Source organism: Mauremys reevesii, linkage group 8 (assembly GCF_016161935.1).
Source record: "Mauremys reevesii isolate NIE-2019 linkage group 8, ASM1616193v1, whole genome shotgun sequence".
NCBI lineage: Eukaryota > Metazoa > Chordata > Testudines > Geoemydidae > Mauremys > Mauremys reevesii.
Window position 1 is genome coordinate 93,765,894 of NC_052630.1, and position 19,024 is coordinate 93,784,917.

Genomic DNA, 19,024 nt, shown 5'->3' on the forward strand with positions numbered 1-19,024 from the left:
TCCACCTTCTGTTTTTTCCTTTGTATGCATATTATTTATTAGCAGTCTAATAAGAGTTTTGAAATGCACTATGCCTGTGCCAGCAGGGCATATGTACATAGACATGTGCTTGTGACAGATAAGTACATAAACAGCATATTGGCACCAGAAAGACATCTGTGCCTAAAAAAAACCGCTTGTGATATGTACATAAATGACATTTTATCTCCAGTTAAGTCCTTGTGGCATTGAAAGAAATGTGTGACTGTACTCTTCTCTGTGAATACTGAGAAGGTGCATATTCACAATGGACAATATGAGTAACAATAAGAGATTTTAGGTACAACGATTGCCATGTCAATACACAGTTACCGGGTTCTGCCAGTGGAAGTGAGGCTGTGGCATAAGGCAGCAGAATATCTATGTAGAGAGGGGTTGGAGTGGCACAAGCGTGGGCTATAACGGTCTGGGGCAGACAATGAAGTGACCATGGTCACTTCGGGAGGAAAGAGGGAATGGCACCAGGCCATATTCCGATTCAATGTCTCGCCTAAGGAGCTTGTGTCAAGGAGAGCTACGGGGCCCAAACCAAAGCCAAATTGACTTCAGAGCGCCAAAGTCTAAGCTGCCATTTGCAGCCCCTGCATGCCCAGCTTTGAATCAAGCCTTATAATTTTGCAAATAATGGTATTTAGCCCAATTCTTTTTTTTTCTATCTAGCATTAGTTATCTGGCTTATAAATGCATACAAAAAATCACTTCCTCACAATCAGCTGTTTCTGTAGGGAGAGACTGTATTCTAATAGAGCAGGGCACCGGAATCAGACCTGCTGGAGTCTACGCTGGGCTCTGACATGGGCTACCTGTGTGAGTCCAGGCAAAACACCTGACTTGACCTCAGAGTGCCTCAGTTTACCCATCTGTAATAGCGTTTACCTTCCTCACAGGGTTAGCTAATATTGGCAGAACTCTGGACGCCCAGAAAGATTAATTTCATAGGGACTATTAGATTGGAGAGAGAAAGAAGACACAAACCAGGAGGTGTTAAAGTATCATCCACCAAGGCACAAGTGCTAAAATTTCCAAAATCACCTAAGTGAGTTAAGAACTTCCTATGTCACTTAGATGCTTCTGAAAGTTTTACCCAATGTAAGGATTAAAATGTATCTTGCTTCAGCTTGCTCAGGGAGGCAAAGCTCACCACGAGCCTCATCAAATGCCCATTGACATGAATGAAAGGCCTCTCATAGACTTTAAGGGGCATTGGGTCATGCCCCATGTACCAAATGGGGCATTAGTGGCAGTTGTGGGTGCTCATTTCAAGGCACAGGAGGTTGAGTGCAATCAGCAACTAGCAGAAGTGGCCCTAAAATGGGAGCTGCGGGTGTGAAACCCCTTTCAGAATTTGGGCCTAAGATAGGGATCAAAACAATAAGACGTCTGAAGTTCCATAAAAGTTGTTTGCTATCTCATTGCTGTTGAAGATGCATTGACCAGCTGGCATCAGGCGCAGGGAGAAAATAAGGGTGAGATGCTCAACAGCTGTAAATCAGTGTGTAGTTCTGTTAAGTTCACTGGAACTATGAATATTTACATCCAGGGCCGGTGCAACCATTTAGGCGACCTAGGCGGTCACCCAGGGCGCTAAGATTTGGGGAGAGGCATTTTCTTCGGCAGCGACAGCGGCGCCCGGATCTTCGGCCACCCCGGTCGCCGCCGGCATTTAGGCGGAGGGAGCTGGGGCAGGGGAGCGCGGGGAGGGCCGCCTGCAGCAAGTAAGGATGGGGGGGCAGCACGCAGGGGAACTCCCCGCCCCAGCTCACCCCTGCCCCGCCTCCTCCCCGAGCACGCCGTGGCTGCTTCACTTCTCCCGCCTCCCAGGCTTGCGGCGTGCTCGGGGAGGAGGCGGGACAGGGGTGAGCTGGGGCGGGTAGTTCCCCTGCGTGCTGCCCCCCCCCCTTACTTGCTGCAGGCGGCCCTCCCCGCGCTCCCCTGCCCCAGCTCCCTCCGCCTAAATGCCGGCGGCGACCGGGGCGGCCGAAGATCCGGCTGCTGCAATCGCTGCCAAAGAAAATGCCTCTCCCCAAATCTTAGCGCCCTGGGTGACCGCCTAGGTCGCCTAAATGGTTACACTGGCCCTGGATGTAAATATTCATAGTTCCAGTGAACTTAACAGAACTACACACTGATTTACAGCTGTTGAGCATCTCACCCTTATTTTCTCCCTGCACCTGATGCCCAGCTCGGGATGGAGGCAGAGCAGGAGTGAGCTGGGGTGGGCGGGGGGTGCCTCAGGGCGGAGGGTGGGGAGCTGCCACAGGGGGGCACCTCAGGGCGGAGGGTGGGGAGCTGCCGTGGGGAGGGGCACCTCAGGGTGGGGGCTCGGGGACGGGGAAGGCGCAAGGTGGAAGTTTCGCCTAAGGCACGAAACATCCTTGCACCGGCCCTGTTTACATCTGCTAAGGATCTGGCCCTACAGACTTGTGGAAATCTGACTCATATTGTATGTCACGTCACTGATTTGCAAAGGCTTGAAAGGTGAATTGCAATGGTTAATATGTTGCTATTTGAGTCAATAAAAATGGTTTGGAACAAAAATTGTATCCACTTATTTTCAATATCAAGTTATTTCCCTACATATGTTTCTAATCATTAAGAAATTCTGTCACTTAAATAATGTTCTTAAAATACGGTAACAGTTGAACTACATTCTGTTATTACCTTATTGAATTTCATTCCCCGGAAAAGATATCGGGATACTAGATCTCAAAAAACAAATGGCAATTACATTTTCAACAGAATGTTTCAAAACCTTCTGCAAACAGTTAGACATCTAGCCAGGGAAGAAGGTAGAAAGCATATGGGCCAATTGCTGTCTCTTGGCTGTTCAAGATGCTTTGGTGTATAAGCAGCTGTGTTTGTCCATTCAATACCCTTATTCTTTGTGGGCCCTCTACACTCATATCTGCAAGCTCAGACAGCATGGTAAAAAAGTCGCAGACAATGGATCATCATGTAGAGGAAGGATGACCCAGAGTTTAGGGTGCTGGTAGGAGACCTGGGTTCAATTCCCTGCTCTGTCACAGATGTCCTGTATGACCTTTGGCAAATCACTTAATCCCTCTGCACCTCAGTTCCACATCTGTAAAATGGGGATAATAATATTTCCCTCCCTCACAGGAGGTGTTGTGAGGATTAAAGCATGTGAGGTGCTCAGACACTATGGTAATAGGGACTATTTAAGTATCTAAGGTATATAAGCTATTGTACAGATTGCTGTGCAGGAAAAATGTGTTATAATGGAAGCCTTCGCACTGCCATGTATTGTGTTGGTGCCAGAAATACTGTTATCACAATGCAACACTCTAATGTGCTGGTTTATGAGAACGGGATCACTATGGTGAAATTGTAACATTCCCTCAAAATTTGCAGCAAGCTAATTAAGCCCCATGGGGAGAGACACATTTGGACAAGCAAAACCGGAGATGTGACATTTCTGACTGACAGGGCACAGGTAAGTGTACGTACTCATACACTTTGTACTTGTACAAATGTACTCATGACATGAAAATCATAACTGACATTTTTACTTGACTGCAAATTGAGTTTTGGTAAATGAAATGTTTTTTAAAGAATTTCCATATAAATGTTGGCTAAAATGTAGCCAGTAAGCAATGAGCTAATTCACTGCTGCTCCATCCTGCTACTCGCCCTGGAGAGTGTGGGCATTTATTTAGGGGACATCTTCACAAGAGGCCTAGGAGATTTAGGTGCACAAACCCCAGTTGTGAGGTGTTGAGCCACCTCAACTTCAACTGAAGTCAGTGGGTGTTTAGGGTGCTCAGCACCTTACAGGATTGGGCTCTGAGGGCCTGCTTGTGCCAGCCTTCCTCAGACTAAACTTCTTTTGACTTCAGTGAGCTTCCCAGGCTGCAGTGGGAGTTGAGGATGCACAGCACCTCATCAATGGTGATCAGCACTTAAGAGGATCAGCCCCTTGGGCATTTGTATGGTGCCTATCACCTCAGGTGCCTTACAAGTTTTTAAATTATATAACTCCCTACATGTGTAATTAGTGAAGTAAGCTGCTTTCACTGTAACCTAAAATGCTTGTAATGCTTATAATCCCAATTAGGTATCTGTATAAAGGAGCTCACTGTTAATTAAAGGCAGAGAGGGGGGAATGGTTTTCCAGCAAAAAAAACCTGAGGGACCTGGCAGAGGGGTAAAGCTGCAAATAAGCTTGCAAGACCGCTTCTGTTTAGCTGAATAATCAAGATTTTATTTGCTGCGACAGAGCCTTTTTTTGCAGCCAAAAAAAAAAAAAAAAGCATGTGCCACCCCAGGCATGTGCTTTATCCGCTGGTGTCTGGAGCTGGCCCTGCCTGCTTATTTTGTGAGCATTCTGACAACGGAGGTTCGTGAGAAAGCAGCAAGTCCTGCCAACCAGGCCACTATTGGCATCTTAGCTAGTTTACTTTACTCACCTCTACCTCCCATTGCAGCAAGACTAGACAAGGGTCAGAGCCCAGGTCCCTTTGGGGATTAAAAAATCTGTCCTTTGACAGTCAAGATGCAGCTGCGCCTGTGGTGCATTTTAACTTCCCTTTGGGAAAAGATGACTCCTCAGACACTCTTCGTCATTCTGGTTGTGCTTCTTCTGATTGCTGATCATGTGAAAAAGAGACGTCCCAAGAATTTTCCTCCTGGGCCACTACTTTTTCCTTTCGTTGGCACTGTGGTGGACTTTAAGCAGCCCATCCACCTCGCTCTGCAGAAGGTAAGAGCCTGACTGAGATTTGTCGTATTAATGCTTTGCACGTACGGAGCGTGTTCTGTAGCAGACCCTTGGAAATGCTTTACAGACAGTAAGCCTTACAACAGCCTGTGATGTAGGTAACTGTTACTGGATCTCCATGGGTGAAGAAGGGACCTAAATGCAACAGAACTCCAGCGGAGAGGGTGTGTACAGGCTGACTTCATCCCACCTCTACCTCTCTGTGGTATCACGGAAGGGCTGAGACAGATTGGGGAAGGGATGATAGGTGATTGGTGGATCCACAGCTATGCAGACTTATGAAGAGCCTTTGTCCATTTACTTTGCCTTTGTTCTGGTGTCCAGGATTTGTCCCATTCCATCTATTTTACAGATGGAAAAACTAAGGCACAAAGGAGTTAAGTGCCCATGCGACTTGCTCAGGGTCACACAGAGAAGCAGTGGCAGAGCCAGCAATAGCATCCAAGAGTCCTAACTGCCGGTGAGGTCAGTGGTGCTATGACAATTGACACCAGCTGAGGAGCTTCCCCCAAAAAAGTGGAGGAGGGGGCTTACCCTCCATTATAACTGGCTGGGCAAAGTAACGTCCCTCTGGGGTCTGGCTTGTTTTCTTTTGCTATTACTTTAAAATGCGCCTTCTCTTGTGTTGCATCCAGCCTAGGCCTGGGTGCTGTTCTCACAGGCTCCCATTCCTCTTGAGTGAAGCCTGGGGGAGCTTGAGAAACACTTATCGGGAGTGCTACATGCCTGGTAGCTTTTAGTCATCAACATAACAATTACCCTTGTAACACAAGGGCCCTTTATAATTCCTTGTACTCATTTTGCTGGGCCGAAGAAGGATCCTACAAATAACAAAGACACCCCTTTTGGGCAGAGTGCTAAGGGCATTATCAATGCTTTTAGGCCACTGATTTGTCCTCTTCTTCCCACTCAGCACTGTTATAATCTGATGGAGAAAACATTCCTCATCCTAAATGGCAATGGTATCTTCCATTCCTGGAAAAAGAGAACATGTGGGACCAAAAGCTAATGTTCAGTGAGGGAGGTATTAACCTGCTGAGGAAGATAAGGGCTGGCCTAAACATTAAGCACAGTCTGACTCTGATTGGCGGTGGCAGGTGTCTTAAACCCTGTCCATACAGACACTATATGCACACATTGGTAAGGGAATGTGCCATGGAGAATCCAGGCCTTGGCAGATGCTGCATAAGCCAATATGCAAAGTTCGAGTTCTAACCGCTTAGGATTAGTTCTACGTGTGTAAAAGAGTGGGGGGGGGGGGCAATGGAGCTGATGAGGAACCATTATGGAGTTAATCTTTTTTTGATGTCAATTTTGGCCCAACATTGGTCCCATATGTTACCTAACATTCTAGGAGGATCATCTGGATCATCCTCTAGCATTAGTGTTCCAGTGTGTAAGAGTCATGTCAAAATTACACAGAACAGTGTTTTAGGCGATGCCTATGGTCAGCTTGCTAAGAAGACATCTCTCCTATAGTACAGCATGCCAGTATTTTTATACCATCTCCATCCTTCCAGTGGTTAGTTTGACACAGAAGGTAACTAAATCAGAGGAATGTGTCTTTCAGCTTATTGGCCGGCATGGCAACATTTTCAGTGTGCAGTTTGGAAATCTGACATTTGTGGTGGTCAACGGATACCAACTAGTGAAAGAAGCTCTTGTCCATCAAGCTGAAGTATTTGCAGATCGACCACATATACCACTTCTCCGTGAAATTTTTAAAGGCCTAGGTGAGTTCCCGTGATGTGGTTGTCATTGTTTGCTACTTTGCCTGATTTCTAAATCTCAATGGGGAAATATTATTTTACTCTCTCTCTCTCTTTCTGAAAGATTGGGAGATGGGATCATTCTGACTGGTTTCACTGAATTTAACATGAGAGATAATATGGAGTGTAAACAGCCCCTTCCTACTTGGGTCAGCTGGACACCATAACATATAAAGCACTTTTGCAGAATAGGGCCGAGATTTTTTTTAAGGTCTTGACAATACCTTTAAACATCTGGCAGTAGGCTAACTACATATTTACTGCAGGTTTGGTATTTCTGAACCTCAGTCAATTCCCTAAATCTGAATGACCTGGAAAACATGACCTAGCAATGAGGAAGAGACAGAGCTATCTTTTAGGCCAAAATTTTTAAACCTTGGCTGCCTGAGGCTAGGGTCCTAAATCCATGTAGGCACCTAAGCAGAAGTGGTCTGATTTCCAAAGGTGCTGCACCACTTGCAGCTGCCAATACTTTGGACCTTTGGCCACTTCGGTTGAGGTGCCTACATAGCTTTGGGACCCTAACCTCAGGCAACGAGGTTGGAAAATGTTGACCTTAAAAACCATTGTTTGCAATGTTGTTGTAGCTGTGTTGATCCCATGATATTAGAGAGACAAGAAGGGTGAGGTAATATCTATTATTGGAGCAACTTCTGCTGCTGAGCGAGACAAGCTTTCAAGCCACATAGAGCTCTGTAGAAGACAAGCTCCTGAAGGAGAGCTCTGTGTAAGCGTTTCTCTCTCACCAACAGAAGTTGCTCCACTAATAGATATTATCTCATCTACCTGGTCGACCTTAAAATCTGTCAGACACTGATACCTCAGCAATGAGCACAGTGAAAAGAGTTAGATCCGTAGTCTATTGTCCTATCAATAATAGTAACAGTCATGAAGGAGAAGGATACTGTACAATCACTAAAGCCTGTGCCTGTTGCTGCACTGTGAAAACTCCCTGCTAACCATAAAGGCTCAGAAACTGTACACTTACATGCCTACTTATTTCCCCCATGTAATTTCAGGTGGGTACAATTATCTAGCTAACACTCCCAGTCATTCTGCAAATCATTCTGTTGGGTTGATGTGAATTGCAAAACATCTCTTGTATTTCACATGGGTGTACTTCAGTGTTTGGCAAAGTGACTCTGTCTACATAGGGCCAAAATCAAACTTAGTCCTGACTGAGAGAAACTCCCTCTGACATGGGAAAGTTTGTCTTCTACTTGGGGCTGCCTACTGCTGGGAAGAAATAGAAGGAAAAAATAGAATACGAGAAGAAAAGAAGAGTAAAATATTTGGAGTAAACAGATATGGTGGTTACATTTTGAGCACTTCTGAGTGCAGTTGTCCTTAAGCTCTCCCATCGGGGTCTTTCTCTCTTTCAATGCTCAATAATAAACAGCATTGTCATGTTAATGCTCTTGATCATCCTGCGAGAGGCACACAGGCAGCTGCCACTGAAGATAATGGGAGTCTGTCAGTAAAAACGGAGTGTCTGATTCTGCTGCCTATACTCATGCTGAGTAGTACTTACAGGAGGAGTCCACTGAGGTCAGTGGGACTGCTCACCCAAACAGCTACTACTCAGTGTGAGTGAGGCTGGTGCAATCAGGCCCTTAGTAATCACCTCAGCATTTGGCCCAGATATCCTAGAATCTGTTTATACCTGGGGATCTATTTAGATGAAAGGAGCTAAATGAATGCAAGGGGCCAGACACATTGAAAGAGCTTCACAGGAGATGGGACATTGGGAGGGGTGGCCAGACCTCTGAGGCGGCACTGAGTATTCTTTCTCTCATGTGCTTGGCTGGCTGGTTCTTGCTCACATGCTCAGAATCTAACTGATTGCCTATGTGGGGTTGGGAAGTAATTCCTCCCCAGGTCAGATTGGCAGTCACCATGGGTTTTTCTTTCTTTTTCTTTTTTCTTTTTGCCTCCTGCTGCAGCATGTGGGTGTAGGTCACTTGCCAGGGTTTTGTGGGTATATCTCACGGAATCATTTCCCTGCCATTGCAAGGACCTTGGGCACTGGTCCCGCTCTGTCCCTCCTATAGCACAGAACAGTCTAGTCTCCTATGAACTGCAATACTTTAGTCTCTTTCAGTTGTTGGGTGGTCTTGGTGGACTGTGATATACAGGAGGTCAGGCTAGATGATCTAGAGGTTATCTCTTAGGAGTGTGGATTTTTCGCATCCTGAAGAGATGTAGCTCCACTGACGTAAGTTTTCTGCGTAGACCAGCCTCTGTGACTCTTTTTTTTTATTCCCCCATTACTTTTCTTTCCTCCAGCTGCACACAGCACCACAGCTGAAGCTTACAAAGAAAATCACATCCCACACGCAGGTCTCCCAGTTCCAACACTGTAATAGTACTAACAGTAAACTACTTGTGTGAATAAAAGGGGTAACCTTTTATTCACACAAAGCACAAGAGAAAAGGGGGAAAAGGCAAATTAAAGCAAATCTATAAAGCTAGCTCCTGAGTATAAGCCAATTGCTTTTGGGTTTTAATTCCCATGCAAAAATGTAATTTAAAAATAAGGGTATTTTTTTAAATACTCTAATGAGCATTTTTAAACTGTTTCCTGCATACGGCAAAATATATCACTGCAGGGCTGATATCATCAAATGGACATATCTGGAGGCAACAAAGAAAATTTGTTTTATCAGCCCTGAAAAGCATTGGCGTAAGCTTTGAAGAACGAATACAGGAAGAGAGCAGATATCTTACTGAAGCAATAGAGGAAGAGAAAGGTAAGAAATGAACTTACATTATTTTGTCCTAAGATTTTAGCTATGCTTTTCTCAGGACAATCACACAGACATCTTGCTCAGCCCCCTTGATCAGCGCCAACCCTACCCATGGTCTTTGGTGAGGGTAGGCCAGAAATAACTGGAATGATTGTGACTCGTAAATATATGCACCATGATGGTATCAGTGAAAGGAATAAACATAGGAAAATAGAAATTGCCATATGAGATCAAGATCAGGGCTCCATCTACTCTGATAGCTCAGCTCTAAAAGCGGCCAGCACAAGATGCTTCAGAAGGAAGTGCAAAGAGGTCCATAATGGACAATTATGCACTAATCTGCCCATACAAGAGGTTTATCTATTATTTTCTTTTTATTATTTTTATTATGATAGGGCCTAGGAGCCCCAATCAAGAATCAAGGCTTCTTTGTGCTAGAGAATATGTTTTATATGTATTGGGAAACTAAACAAGAGATTTCAATAGCATTTGGATAAATAACAGAATGGCGTGATGCATGATGTAATCCTTATTTTTAAAAAAGCACATTATTTATATGTATTATTTTATCAAATACTGGATTTTTAAGCAGCCATCCAGACTTGTTATCCTCTCATAACTTTCTATTTGTCTTTTATAATCATATAGGCATGCCAAGAAATCCATTGCCATGGTGTTTGTGGAATACAGTTAGTATGCAATGTGTAGAGGAGAGCTAATCTTTAAAGGGATGCAGTCTGGTTAATATTATATTAATATAAATGTTTTCCTGGGTATTTTAGTTGGGTTTCCCATGCAATATTTAAAACCCAAACATGTTAGCTTTGTGCTAGCGCACAAAAGTTGAAAGTGAAAATGACTAGAAACTGACTATAGAACTGTTAGAAAATAAGAATGCTTAGACCTTATGTAGAGCTTTTCCATATGTAGATATTAATATGCTTTAAGTGGATGAGTAAGCAAATATTAACCCCATTTAACAGATGGGAATCTGAAGTCCACAGAGGTTCAGTGGATTGTCCCAGGTGCTAACAAGCCAGTGTAGAGCTAGAAATAGGACCCAGGTCTCCTGACTCATAGTCTGGGAGTCCCTATTCATTTGTCACACTGAATGTAGCACAAAGCCAAAACAGTATAAGTGGTGAAAAGTACATTGGATTTAAAATAATATTTCAGTTTTAAGAATCTACAGTGGTATTATTACACTAGTCTGGAATGTTTTTAAACCGACACTATCCCTATATTTTCTCCTCCAGGGCAACCATTTGACCCTCATTATAAAATTAATAGTGCTGTTTCAAATATTATTTGTTCCATCACTTTTGGGGAGCGCTTTGAATACCATGACAGTCAATTCCAAGAATTACTGCATATGCTGGCTGAGACATTACTCCTCATAGGAAATTTTTGGGGCCAGGTAAAGCTGGTTTGTTTTTTGACTTCAGACACCTGAAAAGTAAAGTTGTTAGAGTGAGAACAGAATCAAGAGAGGCGAATCTGACTTTTCCTATGTAAAAAAGTATAATGATATATGGGAAATGACCATGTATTCCTTCACGTGAGTATCGCTTCCGTAATTCTGGTTTTTATTAGGGCTGTCGATTAATCACAGTTAACTCACATGATTAACTCCGAAAAATTAATCGTGATTAATAAAATTAATCGTGATTAATCACAGTTTTAATTGCACTGTTAAACAATGGAATACCAATTGAAATTTATTAAATATTTTTGGATGTTTTTCTACATTTTCAAATATATTGATTTCAATTACAACACCAAATACAAAGTGTGCAGTGTTCACTTTAAATTATTATTTTTATTACAAATATTTGTACTGCAAAAATGATAAAAGAAATAGTATTTTTCAGTTCACCTCATACAATGCCATAACGCTATCTCTTAATCGTGAAAGTGTAACTTACAAATATAGATTTTTTTTGTTACATAACTGCACTCAAAAACAAAACAATGTAAAACTTTAGAGCCTACAAGTCCACTCAGTCCTACTTCTTGTTCAGCCAATCACTAAGACAAACAAGTTTGTTTACATTTATGGGAGATACTGCTGCCAGCTTTTTATTTACAATGTCAATTTCCACTCTTGCATCCGATGAAGTGGGTATTCACCCACGAAAGCTCATGCTGCAAAACGTCTGTTAGTCTATAAGGTGCCACAGGATTCTTTGCAACTGAAAGTGAGAACAGGCGTTCACATGGCACTTTTGTAGCCGGCATTGCAAGGTATTTATGTGCCAGATATGCTAAACGTTCGTATGCCCCTTCATGCTTCAGCCACCATTCCAGAAGACATGCTTTCATGCTGATGACGCTCATTAAAAAAAAATGTGTTAATTAAATTTGTGACTGAACTCCTTGGGGGAGAATAATATGTCTCCTGCTCTGTTTTACCCACATTCTGCCATGTATTTCATATTATATCAGTCTTGGATGATGACCCAGCACATGTTGTTCATTTTAAGAATACCTTCACTAAAGATTTGACAAAACGCAAAGAAGGTACCAATGTGAGATTTCTAAAGATAGCTACAGCACTTGACCCAAGATTTAAGACTTTGAAGTGCCTTCCAAAATCTGAGAGGAACGAGGTGTGGAGCATGCTTTCGGTAGTCTTAAAAGAGCAACACTCCAATGTGGAAACTACAGAACCCAAACCACCAAAAAAGAAAATCAGCCTTCTGCTAGTGGCATCTGACTCAGATGATGAAAATGATCATGCGTCGGTCTGCAGTGCTTTGGATCATTATTGAGCAGAACCCATCATTAGAATGGATGCATATCCTCTGGAATGGTAGTTGAAGCATGAAGGGACATATGAATCTTTAACGGATTTGGCACGTAAATAGCTTGCGAAGCTAGCTACAACAGGGCCATGTGAATACCTGTTCTCACTTTCAGGTGACACTGTAAACAAGAAGCAGGCAGCAGTATCTCCCATAAATGTAAACAAACTTTTTGTTTGAATGACTGACAGCAAGAAATAGGACTGAGTGGACTTTTAGGCTCAAAAATTTTACACCATTTTATTTTTGAATGCAGGGGGTTTTTTTGTACATAATTCTACATTTGTAAGTTCAACTTTTATGATAAAGAGATTGTATTGCATTACTTGTATGAGGTGAATTGAAAAATACTATTTCTTGTTTTTATAGCACAAATATTTGTAATAAAAATAAATATAAAGTGAGCACTGTACACTTTGTGTTTTGTGTTGTAATTGAAGTCAATATATTTGAAAATGTAGAAAAGATACAAAATATTTAAATAAATTTTGTTTAACAATGCAATTTATCGTGATTATTTTTTATATCTCTTCACAGCTCTAGTTTTCACAAAAAATCCCACATTTTGATAATATGGTGTGGGTGCTAGAAAGAAAGAGAAAGAAACCCCCAAGTCTGATGTTTTTTCACATCCAAGCCAAATGAAAACACAAATGTGTGGTCGTGATACAAATCCTGTATCAAGTCAGGTTCATTTAAAAGGTTTATCAATAGATGTATCTTGGAAATTTCATAAACTTCTACAATTTCTATGGAAAATGGACAAAATTATCCTTAAAATTTTCTGCTGATTTCCCTCCACCCCACCCCCCCAGTTTTTAACCAGCTTTATTTGTGAATCATACTGGGGATGATCATAGCACTTACCTACCTCACAGAGGTGTTGTGATGATAAATACATTTAAGATTGTGATTGTGATCTATTGATGAAAAGCACTATACAAGAACTAGATATTAATTATTATTATTTGTTAGTGGGCTGGCCTGAGTTTCCAGATTTATAACCAGATCAGGCCAATACTGACTGTTTTGGAGTTTAACTGTGAATAGATTATGCAGTTCTGCATAATGTGGGTCAGACTCTGATCTCAGTTACATCTGTAGAACTCCACAGTCAATTGATTTATTATTCTGGGTCTACACCATAAGACTCTGGTTGGTTTTTTTAAGCTTTTATTTCAGATTAAGGGACTTTATTGGCTAGCATGAGTTCTAAAAAAATAAACTTTTATTATCAGAAAATAGTGGGCCTGAATCACACCAATTTCACACCAGTGTAACTCCATTGACTTCAGTGGAATAACTCCTGATTTATACTGGTGTAAATATTTGGAGAATCAGGCTAACACTAGATGTGTTAAACTGTAATGGATTTTTTTCTTGATCTAAGAGGTATTCATTTGTCTGGTTCACCTTACATCTTAACAGCTGTATAATGCTTTCCCCTGGCTAATGAGGTGGGTCCCAGGGCCCCATAATAAAATTTTCAAACATTGGAAGAAACTTAAATATTTTGTGAATGGAGTGATTGCAAAGCACAAGGAGGACTGGAATTCATCTGAAACCCGAGACTTCATAGACTGTTATCTGAAGGAAATAGAAAAGGTAAGAGGACAATGAGGACAAACAATTTACTGTGCATCGTAAAGAAATCAATAGACAACCCTCTGAATTTAGACACTAGCTGCTCAGACAAACTATCTGGAGCTGTGTATGTCATTCAGATTTTGCCATTCTAAATTGCCCTGTGCTCACTTTTAGGGCAAAATTTTCTAACAGAAGCTGTTTGAATGGATAGTTATTTTTCATTTAAAAGTACTTAAAATGGAAAGAAAGCTCAGGTTATGTACAGCATGCTGTTTCAAAGCACTTGGAAGGTCACCTAATCTAACGTCTATGAGATTTCTCAAGTAAATTTTTTTTAATGAAATTTAACATTAAAAAATGCAGTCCTTGATTTGCCAAAAGTCACTGCCCTGCCATACTGCATATGGGATTTTCAAAATGGTCTAGGAGATTTAAGGATGTATCCCAAACTAATTCATGTAAATCAGAGGCCCAGTCCTGAAACTCTGATGGACATGAGTAATATCAAAGACATCAATAGGACTGTTCAACTGAATATTGTTTTCTAACGTGACTATGATTTACAAGATTGCAACGCAGAAGGAATGAGCAGTGGGTGGGGGGTGCTAAGGTGCATTTAAGTCATCTTTGCACCCTCCTCCTCTAGGTGCCGGAAAGGCCCCCGGAGTAACTTAGACAGCCCTGGGGGCTTAAGTTACAGAACCCTTCCTGGGTGTCTCTATGGGCCACAGCGCTGAACAGACTCTTTGCTGTGGCTATGCTCCTGACACATTTCCTGCCCTGGGATTAGGAAAGTGGTCCTGGGAAGACATCCTGACAGCCACCTGTCTCATTGCCTCTATTGGGGGGATCCTCCTCCAGGTGTCACCAGTGCTTTTGGGGCCTCCTGCTTTGACCTTCTTACCCAAAGTAAAGGGGCTGGCAGTGGGGTGCAGTTCTCACCCTAGATATATGAAAAAGCCAAGACGGAGATTTCCGAGGCAGTGTAGCAGATTTAGACACACATCTTCTCTTAATTTAACAATGACATCAATTTGGTGAGGCCTTAGGTTTTCTTTTGGGGGGGATAATTTGCCCGTCCATGTGCTAAAGATGGGTTTTTACCACATATAACTAATATATATATATATATTTCCACTTACATTTTTTTTAAAGTCTAAGGATGATTCCATCGCTTATTTCAATGAGGAAAACCTACTGTGTTCCACACTGGATCTGTTTTTAACTGGGACCGAAACAGCTGCCACAACCATACGCTGGGCTCTGCTCTACATGGCAATGTATCCCAAAATTCAAGGTAGATTTTGTAATGGTTTAAAATTGAAATTGTCCTTCCTTCCTTTCAGTTTATTCCCTAGAGATCTGATTCAAAGCCCACAGAAGCCAATGGAATTCTTCCCACTGACTTTCATGAGCTTTGAATCAGGCCTTATGTTCTGCCCTTAAATTCCTCAGTGAGCCCCAGTAGCTGAAAGATTGGCCTTCTCACTTCCCTGGGAACAGCACTGAGAACAACAAATGGAGGCTTAGAGTACTGGCTAGATCTGAGTTCCGGCACTGGAAATCCTCAAGCTAGTGGTGTCTTTGCAGTTCCAAGTGCACAGGTCTCTGCAGAACAACCACCACAACTACGAGGGGGAAGGGACTGTCTAGTGGTAAATGCACAGAACTGGGAGTCCTGGGAACTGACTTCTTCTTGGCTTTGCATTGACTTCATGTGTGACCTTGGACAAGTCACTTCACCTCTCTGCATTAGTTTCCCTATCTGTAAAATGGGAATAATGATTCTTAGCTACCTCACAGGGGTAATGCAATGCTTAATTAATTAATAATGAAAGGCATACTGAAATTTTGAGACAGAAAGCTCCATAAATGTATGGTGATTTATTATTAATTGGCACTTTTTCTCACAGCCTCCGCAGACATCCCAATGACAGGATGGTCATGAAAAATGAAGGCCTGACCCAAAATCCATTGAAGTCAGTGGAAAGACTCCCATTGACTTCAGTGGGCTTTGAGCCAGGTCCTGACTTACCTTCCACCACTTGAGGTCTAATTCCTTGCAGGCCTGGTCAAGGCTGGTTTGGCAAGGCAATGCGAGGGAGCCTTGCACTGCTATTGCTGATGCTGTACCTTTTTGTAACTACACTCAGCATTTACAGCCAGGATTTGGAAGGAGGCACCTGTCACTCAAAGCACTTTAAAAATAAAAATGCAGCTGAATATCTGAACAATTGAAGGCTCTCTAAATAGAAAACTGCTCCTCCTCGTCATAACTCTTAACATGGCTTTTGGCTTCTTTTCAGAGAAAGTGCAAAGAGAAATTGACACAGTGATTGGCCAGTCCCGGCAACCAATGATGGATGACAAAGAGAATATGCCATATACCAACGCAGTCCTCAATGAAGTACAAAGGATGGGCAACGTAGTACCTATAAATGTGCCCAGAATGGCAACCAGTGACACTACACTGGCAGGATTCCATTTGCCAAAAGTAACCTGAAAGGAAACTAAGCCTTCCTTTCCTCTTCTGTTGGTTTGATGTTAGACCTAACTTTTAATTCTTTTATGGCAAAATCTCATATAATTTAAAAGGGGGTGAAATCATTAGGATCCAATAGCAATTTGACAGAGTACTTTAGAAATTTCTCTAAACAGTAAAAGAATTTAATAGAGATTGGTATCATTTTCATGACTTTTAAAATCCATCCTATAGAATTCTAAAGCGGATATATAATTCTTCATTACATTATATATGATGGATCTAAAATTCCACAGAAAAATTATAATTTTCTATTAAGATCTGCAGAAGTTCTCTATAAAGGTAAATTTTCTGGAGAAAGGAACTATGTAAAAAAGGCTTCGTTCTCATTTTACAAAAATTTAAAATATTCATTTAATTCCTTGATTTTTCTGTGCACTGCACAGACTTCAGTTTTGATGTTAAGAAAAATACAATATAGGGTAATTTCATGAATTATATGAAACTGAGACCCGGAGACCATGGGAGCCAGTAGGAAGAGGACCTAGAGTTTTGATATGTTAGGCTTAAGTGTCTTAGGAAACTCTGCTATGATAAATAAATGGCACTAATTAAAAGCTAGTTTTTAGCAGCACACACACGAGCACCAAGCTCTCCTTATAACAGTAAATATCAAACAGCCTGTTATTTCTTACATCTCCCAGTAACATGATCAGTTGCCTCATGGAAAGAGCTGACTCCTTAATGTTTGTACTCAATTCTATAACTTGACTGCAGTGTTTGCCCCTCTCTGGTGGAGGGTGGGAAGTTTCTTGTTATATGGTAGCAATTTTAGCTAGCTGGGAAAAAAAGAAAGAAAGAAAAAGCATAGCTGAAGCAAGTTTTAGTTTAAAACCTTGTCTACACACAGAAATTGCACTAGTTTAACTAAAATCAGTTTGAAAAGTTAAACTGATGCAAACTCTTGTGTGGACACACTTTTATTGGTTTTAAACTGGTTTCCATTGGTTTAGCTGTACTAACATAATTGTAATTTACTGACACAAGCCAAACCAATAAAAACCAGACTGCAAATGAACTAAAAGTGTCTGTGCAGGATGTTGCATTGGTTTAATGAAGGCCTTGTCCATATAAGGCTGTACAGGAAAATTAATCTGCATTAACTAAATGTGTGAATTTGAAGTGGATTAGTTAAACAGCACTAAATCCCTGTATGGACACAGTTATTAAATGGAATTAAATCCACTTTAATTCTGAACTAGTGCATTCACTCAGGGGGTTAATTAATTTAACTAGTCCACTTCAAATTCACACCTTTAGTTAATGCAGATTAATTTTCTTGGATGTCCTTGTATAGACAAGCCTTAAATTGTTAAAGAAACACACCTTTAATTAAACCAATTCCTCTGTGTGTGTAGATCAGGTCTAAGAGAAGTAATAAAATAGTTTTAAAAACAAAATGGCTCAATATGTAACCTTTGAGCACACTCACTGACTTGTTTTTAGTTCCCATTCTCCTCCTCTCCTTTTGCAGGGTACCACTTTGATCCCCAGTTTGACATCAATAATGTTCGACAAGAATGTGTGGGAAACTCCTGATACATTTAATCCTGAGCATTTCCTGGAAAATGGCCAGTTTAAGAAGCGGGACGCCTTTCTGCCCTTTTCTGCAGGTGAGACCATGTGTGAGGGAATGTTTTTGCATAAAAAGGCCAATGTCATATTTAAAAAAAAGATGAAGATAGGAAGTGCCATCCCAGGACAGACCAATAGTCCATCTTGTCCAGCGTTCTGTCTCTGACACTAGCCATTACCTGACGCTTCAGAGGAAAACTTAAAATCCTGGTAACTGGGCAATACCGTACCACAAAGGAAAATTCCCTCCTCACTCCATCTACCAATGCAGGCTTTTTTACTATATTCATTAATAGTGTAAGTTGGCTGTTAACTGGTTTTCAGAATTTGCCTCTAAGAACAATCTCCAGCATTTTTATTAAGTGGTAAAGCTCCGAGGACAGTTCCCACAATCTTGTAGGAGAACATTCCCTCCCCACTGTCTACGAAGAGATGTCTCCTGCAGGAGAATGTTCAATGGACATATGAGAGGAGGAAATATAGGGAAGAGGATATCTAGGAGCCATCATAATTCTAGCTAAGTACAAAGGATGATCGTAAAGTCCTATTCAGCGTCTCACAGTGGGAATTTGTCTGTACAGTATTAGCTCAGAGGTAGTAGCAGACTCATAGTCCAGCCTCTAGAGGGTTTCAAAGACCCACAGTGTTATTGTGGGTATAATTAGAGGTGTCTAGAGCTCCTGTGAGACTATTGGTACATTTTATAATAATAATTGCCCCCAAATCTTACATAGTGTTTTTTCATCTTAGAAAGAACATGGCAAACACCATGGTAATAGTACTGATTAAATTAAGGCAATGGGCAAGTTTTTCAGGGAACGTACTGTATGAGTGAATTTTTAATGGAACAGAACTCTGTGTTTCCTATCACTTAACCACATAACCACATAATTGCAGCAGTAATTCATCAGCTGCTCTTTCATCCCTTTCCAGGAAAGCGGGTATGCCCTGGAGAGCAGCTGGCTAGAACAGAGCTGTTCCTCTTCTTCACCACCCTTATTCAGAAATTCACATTCCGAGCGCCAGAGAACGTGGAGTTAAATTTTGAATTCACAATAAGCCTCACACGCTGTCCAAAGCCATTCCAGATTTGTGCTGTTTCTCGCTGCTGAAGATCAGGAAGATTTTGTTGGTTTTGCTTCTTATTAAACACCTGCTTTTCATGCAGAAAAGCTCCCCTCCCTCCTCATCCACCCCATTACTTTAGCTTTCTCTATTTTCAT

General features: G+C 41.6%; 1 protein-coding gene across 1 annotated transcript; it reads left to right on the forward strand.

The window, feature by feature from the left end:
* Positions 1 to 4,552: 4,552 nt before the first annotated feature.
* LOC120370721 (cytochrome P450 2J2-like) lies at positions 4,553 to 19,024 on the forward strand. The gene is made up of 9 exons (XM_039485815.1): positions 4,553 to 4,759; positions 6,348 to 6,510; positions 9,156 to 9,296; positions 10,550 to 10,710; positions 13,526 to 13,702; positions 14,840 to 14,981; positions 15,991 to 16,178; positions 17,701 to 17,839; positions 18,735 to 19,024. The coding sequence occupies exons 1-9, from the start codon at positions 4,553 to 4,555 to the stop codon at positions 18,911 to 18,913; spliced, it is 1,497 nt and encodes a 498-aa protein (XP_039341749.1). The 3' UTR covers positions 18,914 to 19,024.

What these genes read in the sequence shown, in the direction of transcription:
- LOC120370721 (XM_039485815.1), top strand. Translation starts at nt 4,553, where the DNA reads ATGCAGCTGCGCCTGTGGTGCATTTTAACTTCCCTTTGGGAAAAGATG. An exon ending in TCCACCTCGCTCTGCAGAAG is followed by an intron (nt 4,760 to 6,347) that starts GTAAGAGCCTGA and finishes TGTGTCTTTCAG; the next exon opens with CTTATTGGCCGGCATGGCAA. An exon ending in AGCAATAGAGGAAGAGAAAG is followed by an intron (nt 9,297 to 10,549) that starts GTAAGAAATGAA and finishes TTTCTCCTCCAG; the next exon opens with GGCAACCATTTGACCCTCAT.